Source organism: Danio rerio, chromosome 13 (genome assembly GCF_052040795.2).
Source record: "Danio rerio strain M-AB ecotype USA chromosome 13, GRCz13ab, whole genome shotgun sequence".
NCBI lineage: Eukaryota > Metazoa > Chordata > Actinopteri > Cypriniformes > Danionidae > Danio > Danio rerio.
Genome location: NC_141033.1, coordinates 25,466,530 through 25,480,414, shown reverse-complemented (window position 1 = coordinate 25,480,414; position 13,885 = coordinate 25,466,530). Strand labels below are relative to the sequence as shown.

Here is a 13,885-nt window from a genome sequence, read left to right as displayed (position 1 = left end):
AAACTCCAACACAAATACTTAAAATAAACTTGCTTGGTATTTTTGACTAATGAGCTGTATTTCAGCTTCGGTCTCAGTCTTCGGCAGGGAAAAGCAGCTCATCTGCATTTAAAGCCACAGGCTACAAAAACAGCTACAATGTGCTCAGACACCAAAATGGGCAGATTCTGGAGGCTATGATAAATAATCTGATAGGTATTTTGAGCTGAAACTTTACCGACACATTCTAAAGACATCAAAGGCTTATCTTAAATCTTGTGAAAGGGGTTAAATAGGTGCCCTTTAAAGTCAGGCTCTGTCTGAAATCGTAATTGTAATCATGTGAGGTAAATATTTTGAATTTGTACTGTTCAGCTGTCAAAAGCATATGTTCTGTTCGTTACGAATGGATGCAGTAAGAACATAATCCAGGCATTCACCTCATTTGTTGTCGTTATTGCGTGATCTTTCTGTGTCAGCTCTTTCACTGCCATTCCCAAAACCTCCCTCGTGGTCTCATGGGATAGTAAAATGTTCCTCCTACACACACTTCACACTCTTGTCAGCAGTAATAGGTCACCCAGGTACTTTTGGCTACTCTTATGAGATCTGTGAATTCTGAAGTAGTCTTGTCACATACTATTTTAGGTTTGTGAACAGCAGAGAAGCAACACAACTAATCACATGATAATGAATTACTATGGTATATTTAACACTTTTAGATGTGAAGTCATTATTTATTTACCACAGACACAAAGTTAAAAGACTCATTATTTCTTTATTGGTTTAATCTGCACACGCAGTGACATTAGTAAGATCAGCTTACAGCCATTGTCTGGCAGATTATTATCCAGTTGATTGCAGTGTGGAAAGTACCAAGGAGTACAGTGCCCGTCAATCTATTATCATTTACTGGCCTTCCACTTTTTCCAAACCTGTTTGAGTTTCTTTTTTCTGTTAAACACAAAGGAAGATATTTTGAAGAATGTTGGGGGAGGGGGGGGCAGCCATTTACTTCCATAGTATGATTTGTTTCTGCCATGGATGTCAGTGGCTACATTCTTAAGAGTATCTTGTTTTGTGTTCAACAGTATAAAAAACCTACAAAAGTAAAGTTCATAGACACTTTTATAGAAACTTTATGGTGGCTTGAGTAAGCCTAGTCTGAAAGTATGAAATAGTTTAAAAGTTTAAATCATTCAAGTACTTTGAAACAGTTGGCATAGATAGATAAGTACATATGGGTTGGCAGGTTATAATGGCAGCCAATCCATACTAGAAATTTTTAGTATGGATTGGCATGTTTCTTGTTAGGGTGTTCTAAGTCGTTGCTATGGTGTTGCTAGGCGGTTGCTGGGGTGTTCTGAGTGGTTGTTAGGGCATTGCTAGGGTGTTCTGACTGTTAAGGTGTTGCTAGGCAGTTGCCAAGGTGTTCTAAGTGGTTGCTCTGTGGTTGCTAAGGCATTGCTAGGGTGTTCCAGGTAGTTGTTATGGTGTTGCTAGGGTATTCTGAGTGGTTGCTAGATTGACCACTGAGCGGTTGCTAAGGCATTACAAGGCAGTTGCTATGTTGTTCTGAGTTACTAAGGCATTGCTAGGGTGTTCTAGGTGGTTGCTAAGGTATTGCCAGGCGGTTGCTAGGGTGTTCTAAGTGGTTGCTTAGACATTGCTAAGCGGTTGCAAAGGCGTTCTGAGTAGTTCCTAGGCGGTTGCTAAGGCGTTGCTAGGGTGTTCTGAGTGGTTACTAAGGTGTGGCTAGGTGGTTGCTATGGTTTTCTATGTGGTTGCTAAGGCGTTGCTAGGAAGTTACTAAGGTACAGTATGGTACTAAGGTGTTCTGAGTAGTGGTTGCTAAGGTGTTGCTAGGTGGTTGCTAACATAAATTAACATATAGTATGAATTAGCATGTTGCTAGCATGTTTATAGCATAAATTAGCATGCTGTTAGCATGCCCTGCTGAAAAATCCAGCTTAAACCAGCCTAAGCTGGTTGGCTGGTTTTAGCTGGTCGATCAGGCTGGTTTTAGAGGGGTTTTGGCCACTTCCAGGCTGGTTTCCAGCCATTTCCAGCCGGGTCTTAGCTGGTCAGGCTGGTAGATGACCAGCTAAAACCAGCTTGACCAGCCTAGCCAGCTTGACCAGCCTAGAGGGGTTTTGGCCACTTCCAAGCTGGTTTTAGCTGGATTTGGCTTGTCATTTTCCAGCCTGACCAGCTAAGACCAGGCTGGAAATGGCTGGAAACCAGCCTGGAAATGGCCAAAACCCATCTAAAACCAGGCTGGTCGACTTGCTAAAACCAGCCAAGGCTGGTTTAGGCTGGATTTTTCAGCAGGGTGGTTCTAGTATGAGTTAGCATGTTGCTAGTATGTTTATAGTATGAATTGGCATGTTGCTAGTATGTTTGTTTATATGTTTTTAGTATGGATTGGTATACTGTTAGCATACATTGGTATGTTGTTAGTATGTCCAATTTGAGGTCAATTGCAGTTTTTTTACAATGGAAGTCTATGGGACAGTTGCTAAGGTGCCGTAAGTGGTAGCTAGGGTGTGGCTAGTAAGTTGAAAGGTCATTAGTAATTGGTAGATTGGTAGTCTGAGTTAAATAAGCCCAACCTTAAGTCTGTATGACAGTCTGGCGAAAAGTTATAAAGTCACAAAGTTTGGTCCAATATTAAGTCAATGGGACTTTTTCGATTTTTCTGGGTCAGTTTTCGGAAAGTCAGATCAGTTGGAAAAGATACAGCAACCTGAGTCAGAGCAGTTTGGAGGTTTGGAGTAAGTTTGGTGGTTGTAGTTTGAATGGCCTAGGAGGAGATGCATATAGAAATAGTCTCAGAAGATGAAGAAAAAGATGGAAGAATAGGTTTATGTAGTATAACATTATGTTGGCTTTCTCAAGCCACCATGATAAATAAATAAAAAGCTTTAGAGCCACTTGCATGTGAGCAAATATTCATTTTTGGGTGATCTACACCTTTAGGAACAGGAAGTAAAAAATGTGATTTTTTTGTGAGTTTTTGACAGGTCATGGTTGATGTACATCTAACTTCATTTGTCATCATGGATGTGGTTCTTAATCACACTCTATGAGATGGATCACAGATTAGATGAAAGTTTCTTTCACAGAGTGAACTGTGCAACTAACGGTAGTTTTCAACAGACGGTTGAAGTCATAGAACATGTAACAAACAGTTGACCCGCAAAGTAGAAACCCAAACTCATTGCATTTCCTTCTCTAAATATTTCAGTAATGCCATCCTGGTACTTCCGTTTATTTGCATTTTATAGTATTATTGTCCGTACATATCATAACAAACAACCATCCATATGAAATATTCAGACACTGATCATTAACATAAAGCAGAAAATCTTCTACTCTATTAAAGAATTTAAGAATGGTTGCACAATCAATTATGTTAGTGCGATCATTTAGAAGAAAACTGATTTAGTTGAAACCAAAGAAACCTCTTGCCTGCTAGCTACAACAGTCACAGAGGAAATGCACTGAACGTCATCACCATGAGAAAAGAAATGAAAATGCAAAGATTGCAGGGGTTTCCCCCAAAAAACAATAAGATAACCATCATCAATACATGTTCCAGCCAAGACTTCGCTAGGAGCAAGTATGACACAATCCAGCTAAGAGGAAACTTTACCAAGCCAAAATTACACACTCCTTTGTCTCTGAGATACAGCATCTGATCGTTATACTTGAAATATGAGTAAATGTTTTGTGACTGTGTCTTTTGGATGCTCTCTTCTCTGTTATCTTCAGTCTGAGACTCTAAACTTCAGACACCAGAGTTGAGTATAATTTGACAGACATCAAACCTAATGTACATTCCTTCTCGGCGTGTGTGAGGACTGTTGTGCAACACTTTCTTCATCTACAACTGTCTTTGGGTCACATACACTGCAAAACCCAACAGTCGACTTTATCAAATGAAATAAGTGTAGCCAACTCAAAATTGACTGAAAATTAATTCTACTCATTTGAAAAGAGTTTTGAACTCAGTGTTGAAGGTGATCAGTTAATTAAATACCTCATTACTTCAGCTATGTAGTAAGCTTACAGTACTCATAGATTAGTTTTTTAACTCAATGGTGTGTAGCAATCAGTTTCCTCAAACGGTTTGAGTTGCATTAACTTACTGGGTTTTACAGTACTGGTTTGAGTTCTCTTCATTTAATGAGTTTTACTGTGCTCAAATTGCTTCATTTACTCAATTGGATTAAGTTCACAGAACTTATTAGGATTCTTTATTGATCTTAAATGGTTTGTTGCAATTAATAAGTTATCGATACCGAACGAATAGTTTTTATTTAATCAGCGTCAGGCATAATATGACAATGTGAACTGGTTGTGACAGTAAATCCAAATTTACAATGTTAAAAAGTAAACAAAAGTCTTTCAGATCATACTCATTGCGCTGTAACAAGCAACATTACTTTACTTTAAAAAGTGAGTAAACCTGTTGCCATAGTTATTTTACTTAAATTTTCAGGTGTTTACACAAATCTGCTACATAAAACATATGCCACAGTAATTGGTGGTTCATTCCGCTGTGGAAACCCCTAATAAATGAAGGATTCACTCAAAAAAAAAAAGTTTTTTTAAACTACTTATTTAAAATGAGCTTAATTAACAATTCTTACGAGCTTTTTGGGACAACTTAATTATTTTATGTTCAGTCCACTTAAATTTGTAATAAACGATTAAATTAACTTAATTGTTTTGTTTTGCAACAACATGAAAGAAAAGTGTGCAACCCAGAGTGTACTTAATTTTATTTAGGTTAAGTCAACTAATGGCTTTTAAAGCATGTAATACAAGACTAAGAATTTCCCACACTTTCCTTTTGCTTATATGCATGTAATGGAAAACTCCTCTCAGTCTTGCCATACTGTTTGCTAATAAAAGGAGAAACCCTTGTCATTTCCTGTGAGAGCAAAACCACTTCCTGTGAATTATGACAGCCAGCTTTGTTTTAACTGTGTTGACACCTTCATAGTCTGTGAACACTATTGCTCCAGTACAGGAGATTTTGTTGTTCTTTTACATATTTATATAAGACATTATATACACCTTGACAAAAAAAACTATTTTGTTTCTTGGTCAATATCATGCTCATTACACATTTTTCTTATACACATTGAGAATAAATATTAATTAAACTCACTGTAAAAAAATCCTGGGTTCCATACAATAGATTTTTGTTGAATGAATTAGGTTAACTTGTGGATTGAACACACAATAACTACACTACCTGACAAAAGTCTTTTTGCCAATCAGTTTTAGTTGATCATATCAGAAGTGGCTTATGAAAGGCAAAGATCTCAAGATTACGCTTATTTTAATTAGGTCAGTGAGGTCTTTGCTAAGACAAAGTCTTGTTACTTAACAGAAATAATGAACAGTGTAGGATATAAAGTCATGGTGCAGTGGAAAAAGATTTAATGTTGTATACAACTCCCATGAGCTTGGAGGACTGCTTCCTTACATCTCTGCAATGACTCAAATCCCTTATTAATAAAGTCATCTGGAATGGCAAAAGGTTCAAGATTCTTTGGATTCATCTTCAATGCCTCCTCCTTCTTCTTACCCCAGACATGCTCAATAATGTTTAAAACTACTGACTGGGCTGGCCAATCCTGGAGCCTTGACCTTCTTTGCTTTCAGGAACTTTGAGGTGGAGGCTGAAGTATGAGGAGTGCTATCCTGCTAAAGAATTTGCCCTCTCCTGTGGTTTGCAATGTAATGGGTTGCACAAATGTCGTGATACCTAAGGCTGTTGATGTTGCCATCCATTCTGCAGATCTCTCGCATGCCCCCATTCTGAATGTAACTCCAAACCATGATTTTTCCTTCACCAAACTTGACTTATTTCTATAAGAATCTTGGGTCCATGCGGGTTCCAATAGGTCTTCTGCAGTATTTGGGATGATTAGGATGCAGTTCAACAGATGATTCATCAGAAAAATCGACCTTCTGCCACTTTTCCAAATGATCGACTTGAAGACAAGTTATTATTTGCTGTTCATACAACTGGGACTTTTGTCAGGTAGTGTAAGCTGTCACTAAAAACTCATTTAGTCAAGTAGTTTGTAATTAAGTAGTAACTAATTTACTCAAGTAGTTTGAGCAAACAGAAAAAGTCTTTTCTGAGTGTATGTTTGTTTATGTTTGATAAAAAAAAACGCTGTATTTTGTGTTATTAGCATTGTAGTGTTTCACAATAGGCAAAATAGGTCTATTTAGAAGGGAGTGTTGTGTCACTTAATGGCAGATTCTGCAGAATTTACCCTTAACGTTATTAATCACAGGATGTCAGTGAATATTGCTCAACATTCCAAGCAAGTTACAAAAACAATTGCGGGATTAAAATAGTATAGAAACTGACAGCATCTTACAAATTCATATAAAGAGTTGTTGTTGTTTTTGACTGTGTGGACAGAGCAGAGGAGCCAGGGTGGATTCAAGTAAACAGCTTCACCAGCCAGTACTAATAGATACATGCTGGACAAAAATGTCCAACTCAGAGTTGCCAAATATAATAATTAAAAAAAAAGTTCTGTACTGATTCTAGTAAACTGCATTAAATGTTTGCTATCCTAATACGGGAATAGAACAAAAGGAAAGCCATACTTGAGATGTATTTTATAATAAATTGTGATTTATCTGCTAGCCTGTTATATATTTATTAGGTTGAGGTTCTGTGCATGGGTTAAATCAAATCAAATCACTTTTATTGTCCCTTTTTTTTTTAATTTCGCAAAGTATCAATCAATCAACCTTGATGAATTTAGTCCCAGTCAAAGTTGATGTTAATTTAGGCATATCTATATAAAGTCACTCCTGGAAAATAATCTACAAATAAGGTAAATCGATATTTACATAAACAAGGGGAAAATAAATACCTAAAACTAAACCAAAGCAGTATTGGTTGTCACAGTGGCGCAGTGAGTAGCACGATTGCCTCACAGCAAGAAGAACGCTGGTTTGAGCCCCGACTGGGTCGGTTGGCATTTCTGTGTGGAGTTTGCATGTTCTCCCCATGTTTACGTGGGTTTCCTCCGGGTGCTCCGCTTTCCCCCACAAGTCCAAAGACATGTGGTACAGGTGAATTGGGTAAGCTAAATTGGCAGTAGTGCATGTGTGTGAATGCAAGTGTGTATGGGTATTTCCCAGTGATGGGTTGCAGCTGGAAGGGCATCCGCTGCGTAAAACATATGCTGGATAAGTTGGAGGTTTGTTCCGCTGTGGCGACCCCTGATTAATAAATGGACTAAGCCGAAAGAAAAAAAAACAAATGAATGAATTAGTTTATTTCTTCTGCTGAAGACAAAAGCAGATATTTTGAAGAATGTTGATGGTATGGAATATATACAAATATTATGGAAGTCAACTATTAAGTGTTTATTACCAATATTCTTTATTATTATTTTTTTTATTGAACATTTTAGATTAAGAACTATTTACACCAAAACCTGAGATCCACCCTTATATGTTAAAAAAATTAAATATGAAATATGAAGTAGAGAGTTATATTATAATAAAACAATACATATGGTATATTAGGTACAAAATGAGGATTGGAAAAGGTCCAAATTTATTTTAGCTGTGGTGTATTGCAAACTAATAGTATCCAGCATGTACAGGATTTCCGGCGATGCAGTGGCGCATAGGTAGTGCTGTCGCCTAACTGCAAGAAGGTCACTGGTTTGAGCCTCGGCTTGGTGGTTTCTGTGTGGAGTATGGATACAGCCAGAGTTTCAGGATGTTAGCAACATTCTTCAAAATATCATATTTTGTATTCAGCAGAAGAAAGGCACTCACAGGCTTCAGGACAAGTGAAGGGCGAGTAAATGATACAGAGTATACATTTTGGTTGAATTTAGCTTTAATGAGTTTAATAATATACATAAAATGCTTTACATTTTCACCCTCTGTTGATTTCCCACTTTTAAGACTTCACATAGGCCTAGGCTATCTGCATACTGTCAAACAAATGTGGACTCAGGAGATAATGCTCTGACATCACTTCAGATATAATACTTGATAGTGAACTAAAGCCTAATTTTAACATACTATTCTATTTTTGTCACTCCTAGTTCATGTTGGGGTTTTTTTCTCTCACCTTTATTAGACTTATGAATAACAATAACACAAGTTGTGTGTTATGTGAAACAAGTTCTCTCACTGCATTCTTCATGTTCTGTTTAGTTTTAACCTGACTTGTTTTGCCATTCACGTTGTGTATTTTTAAAACGGCGGTTGGACTCGGTTCGTGTGTATTAGTAATAGTGTTTTTAAGACGGAGAGTTGAGAAAGCTTTGCCAAAGCGAGCGGCTGTAGGCTGATTTCAGGAAACAATGACGCACGCAGGGGCAGGCTCTGCAACACACTATTGAACTGGCAGAAAAACTCTTGTCTCAAGTTCATCTGAAGACATTTTCATTCGCATCTTCTGCTTGACGGGAACAATAGGATGAGGTTTTACCACATGATAACTTTGGCATTGGCGATAATATGCCTTTCTGGACACAGTGGACTTGGTGAGTTTGCGATTTAGACATTTCAAGTTGAAACAACTGATGTTAAAAGTGGAAATTGTCTGTTGGGGAGGTGTTTCTGGAGTTTAGAAACTGCGTGTCTTCATGAAAAAGGTTCAAATAAATTAGTAACTTCGTGTATAAATGTAATAATAGCCTATTTAATAATATAATAACAATATAACTAAATATAGGCTACGTATATATCTGTGTTAATGTCAAATGGAAATGGTAATTCTGAATAGTTTTATAATGCGTATTCACTGCGTTTATTATTGCCTTAATACCCTAATGTACATTAAACGGTCATAAAGAATTTTAGGTCCTTCAGATTCCAATAATAAGTCAGGTTCCCTAACGTTTATAAGTTAGTCTTTTAGCTCTTTTGATGATGGAAATATTTAAGGAAACAATAAATGCCTAAACTGCTTGCTGACGGTGAGATAATATTTCAACAGGTCTCGCTATGGTTTATGATTCATTCAAAGGAGTCGACTCGCTAGAATCATTACTTCGCATATCGGAATTAACGAACTAACGCCGTAAGGTTTTGATTCAGTAAATAGAACCGACTCCTCAAAGTCATTAGCTCTGAAATCGGTCTAAACTATCTTTTGAGCTGTAAATTAAGTATAGGCCTACTTCGTGAGCCTTTAGAGCTAGATTATGTCATATAGTATCACTTAATTAGGTAATATATTGGCCCAGCCTAATAAACAAAATACAAAAGATAAAGATTTTTTGACATTGTCAATAAAGCATTTTTAATGCAGTGTAAAACCTACTCCAAATTTCACATGTAATTTATTGTGTTGATTGCTGTCTTTTAAAAAATATTTGTAAAAGTGACGTGAATTTGAATTACTTTTAATATATTTAAACTATAGGCTTATTTATTTTATTAATTTAACTAAAGTAGTGTTTTATATACTTAAAAATACAGATATTATTAAGACAATATGTGTTTTAATTAATGACAAAAACACACAAAATCCAGAAAATATTTAGCCAGTTCGTCATTAGGATGAAGCCTCTCATCTGAGACTGTTTTACCCTGATCACAGGAGCTCCAGCAGCTTCAACCAAAGGCAACTATATGTGGGTGGAATGCAAACCGGATGGTAAGAATGCAAACTGTCTCACAAAGAAGGGCCCCTTGATCCCCCTGGATGGGCAACGTACCCGACTTCCACCATCTGCCGCAAAAGACATGTGAGTGTCTGTTCGTCCATATCCAGTTATTTTGTGAAATCAATTTGGGTATGTTGTGTCGTATTTGTATAAATAAATACAATTTATTCATATAAAGAGTATTGAAAACACAAGAGTTGAGTAACTTTTTAGGACATGTAATATGTTGTAACAGGATGGGTGACTTTAGAATGATTAAGAATAGGAGTATGGAATTGTGGCACTACATTATGCAACCATAATACTTTTGAAATTTGAAAGTTTTTTTTCTTATAATCTATCTCAGGACAGTTTGATAGTCAACGAAGAGGCAAGTTTTAATCATTTTAATAAAAGCATTTAATTAGTAGGTATATGTACACGTATAGGAAGTATTGCCCACTTCCTTAAACATGGCCACAAAAAAACTGTGGTTAGGTATTAAACGTTTTCTTTCTCAGAATGATTTTTTACAAAATATGCTGAAGTTGTTTAAAGTTGGGAGATTTCCAGAGTCACTTGTGACATATGAGGTGGCATTTTGAATGTGGTGCTTTATTTCATGACTTGAATAATTTTCCTGCCAGGTTTTATTTTTGCTGAAAATAGTGTAGACCTTTCCTTTCATAAGATGTTAGAAATGTTTTTTTGTATGTTTTAATTTGTTTTAGATTTCAATCTTACAAATGTTCTTTATTATATAACCATATTAAAGCACTCAAAAGCTTTCTGAAGCAGCTTATTAAATAATATGAAACTGATATCCTATCAATATCAATGTTATATCAGTCATTCTTTTAAATAAATCAGATTTCCTCACTAAATTGTACATTTTTCAGCTCAGCCTTTTTCATGCTGAATCATTTCCTTCCTTAAACCATCATCATCATCATCATATTGACATCAAAGCTTTATCTCCTTAAATTATTCATGATTTTCATAATAGCCCAAGAACATCAAATCTCACAGATTAACAATACACTCACTAAATTATGTTTGCTGCTTGTTAAAACTGCTTAGTTAATATGAGTTGAACCAACACACTTTTTAAGTCTTTGCGGAGGACAACTTGATTGTTTTATGTTCAATCCACTTGAATTTGTAAAAACCTTTGAGTTAACTTAATCAATTTGTGTTGGGAGAACATTAAAGAATCATGTGGAACTCAGGATTTTTTACAGTGTACAAAAAAAAGTTGTTGTTTTTTTCCAGTTAATTAATGTTCCTGTTATTTCCTCACACACAGCTAAAGTGTTTTCTCAAAACTTACCAGAAATAAAAAATCAAAAAGTAGCCCATTTGCTTATCGCAAGAAATATGCCGTTTTGGACGTAGCATTTTGCAAGTGGGAGTACAGTGGGATTACTGAGAAACTGGCCCCATACCTTCATAACAAAATGGCAGGAAGGGCTGAGAGGATGTCGGAGCTCCTGAATGACTCTGGGCTTTTGTTTTCAACAGAGTTGCAGTTAGTGCCGAGGAAGCCACTCCTGATACGGAGGATCTGTCAGGAGACGGTTCGGGAGACTCGGACAACTTTCCTGTTTTAGCCAGCAAGAAGCAGCCATGGAGGAGAGATGCTCCGGAGCAGGACATCTTCAAGAATGAAGAGGAAGGATCGACAACATTCAGTGGAGACATCGATTACTCCGAATACGTCTCGACTCAAAAAGTAAATTGGCTTTCTGAAGAGGATTTGAAAGAGGAGAACATTATTGCGTAAAAAGAAGAGCTGCTTTGCGTCTCAAGTGATTCTTTCTGGTTTTTGTTTATTTGTACAATGTGAAAGATGCAGGATACTGCTTTTTTTAGTCACAGATATAATTAATATATTTTCGTAGACTGTGACACGCTCTGCAAAAGTCAATTGTATTCCAGTTTGCATTCTAAGGATCTATTTGATTTGCTCTTTAACTTTTATATTATTATTTTATTTGCTCTTAAAGGGATAGTTCACCCAAAAGTGAACATGACCTAATCATTTATTCTCTTCATGTGGTTTTAACCCTTTTCTTTCTTCTGTTGAACATAAAAGAAGATATTTTGAAGTATGCTATTGCTGGAGATAAAACTATGGAAGTCAATGAGTGCCAGCTGTCAGCATTCTTCAGAATATCTTCTTTTGTGTTCACCATATGAATAAAACTTAAATCAACAAGGGTGAGTAAATAATGGCAGATTTTTTTTGTTTTGTGTGAACTGTCCCTTTAAGGTTTGTCCCAAGATCTATTTGAATTCATTTGGAATGGAAATATTAATTCAACAGAGGCAACTGTATGGACAGCAAGTAAATGTTGTACATTGTTTGTGCAGATATTATATTTGTATAATATACTGAATATTCCAAAGAAAAAAAGTATATACATTTTAAGAAATGATAATAAAGCTTTTGTTTCTTATTTCAACCCATCAAATGAGGAATGAACTGAATTCAACAAGTGTCATGCATATGAGATGAGGTCAGCCATTCAGCGCTTCCTGTTTTACCAGAAGTGTATTATCACACTTCGGCTGACTATATCTGCTGCGTTTCCGGCCCATCATCTCATGACCTGTTTCTCAGCGTTTAGATAGACAACATTGAAAACTTAAAAGACAAACAGAAAATCATAACTAGACAATCATTTCCAAAAGATGCAAATGTGCAAAATGTATGCAGTGCAGTGGAGATGACACACAACGCCTTAGGAAACTGTTTGCACCCACATTTTGTTCCTGTTGCACCGCCACTGTTCGATACATTGAAATGTTTTTCTTGCTGTATATTCAACATTGAAAGAAGTCAAATTAACTTGAAATTGTATTCAAACATATTCACAGATTAACTAATTTGTCATTTAGGCTACTGTATTTAAGCATTTACTTTAAGCAAAAAAAGGATTTAGGGAGCAAATGTGTTATGTGAGATTTCAATTTTAAAGTTAATGAAAACTACTCTGCACATGGCTTCTAGTAAACTCCAGATGTGACTTTATCAAGAGCGGTAGTTGCTTTTGGAAAGACCCAAAACAGATTAATATCTACATGTTCTTCAATTTCAGCCAGCAAGATCTGTGATTCTAAAGCTTGATATCAAGAGAAGTTTATGTTGTGCAACATTTCATTTGTTGTGTAACTGACTTTAAAGCTTCAAAGAAAGCTCTCTTCAAAGCTCTCCTAAAGTTATTAAAGCAATCATGAATATGCAAAAACATTCAATGCTAACAAATGTATGTATGTGTATATATATATAAATATATACTAATATTAAAAATATAATATGTAATATAATAAATGTTATTTGTTTCTCCTTTTAGTTTCTTACACTCAAAAACAAAAAAGTTTTTTTTTTTTTGCTTGTTCGAACTATTTATTTAAAATGAGCTGAAACAACACAATTCTCAACATTTTTGGGAGGACAACTTAATTGTTTTAAGTTCAGTCCACTTAATCGCTAATAGTAAAATTAATCAATTTGTAATGTGATTTGTGGGTGGCATGGTAGCTCAGTGGTTAGCACTGTCACCTCACAGCAAGAAGGTGACTGGTTCAAGTCCCGACTGGGCCAGTTGACATTTCTGTGTGGAGTTTGCATGTTCTCCTCATGTTGGAGTGGGTTTCCTCCGGGTGCTCCGGTTTCCCCCACAGTCCAAAGACATGTGGTACAGGTGAATTGAATAAACTAAATTGGCCATGTATGTGTGTGACTGAGTGTTTATGGATGTAGAGTACTGTGTTGCGGCTGAAGGGCATCCGCTGTGTAAAACATATGTCGGAATAGTTGCCGGTTCATTCCACAGTGGCGACCTCTGAAAAAGAGACTAAGCAGATAGAAAATGAATGAATAAATAATGTGATTTGTGTATTTATTTCAATTCAACATAAATTGTGTGGAACACTGAAGTTTTTGTACAGTGTAGAGTAGCTCCAAAACACACAATAGCTTGATTTTTTTATAAATATTGATACCCTAACAGGGACCACAGGATTTCATCTCTGTTATTCACAGACGATGTTGTTCTGTTGGCTTTATTGAACATGGACCTTCAGCATGCATTGAGGCGGTTTGCTGTGACGCGATTGGGATGAGAATCAGTACCTCCAAGTCCGAGGCCATGGTGCTCCACCAGAAAAAAGGTGGTGTGCCATCTTTAGGTTGGAGGAAAGTCCTTACCCCTGGTGGAGGAGTCAGCTGAGGTGGCATC

General features: G+C 36.3%; 1 protein-coding gene across 1 annotated transcript; it reads left to right on the top strand.

Moving 5' to 3' along the window:
* Positions 1–8,233: 8,233 nt before the first annotated feature.
* On the top strand, positions 8,234–12,110 carry srgn (serglycin). The gene is given in 3 exon segments (NM_001171612.2): positions 8,234–8,534; positions 9,596–9,743; positions 11,163–12,110. Coding segments are annotated over 3 exon segments (477 nt in total). The 5' UTR covers positions 8,234–8,467; the 3' UTR covers positions 11,425–12,110.
* The last annotated feature ends 1,775 nt before the right edge of the window (positions 12,111–13,885 follow it).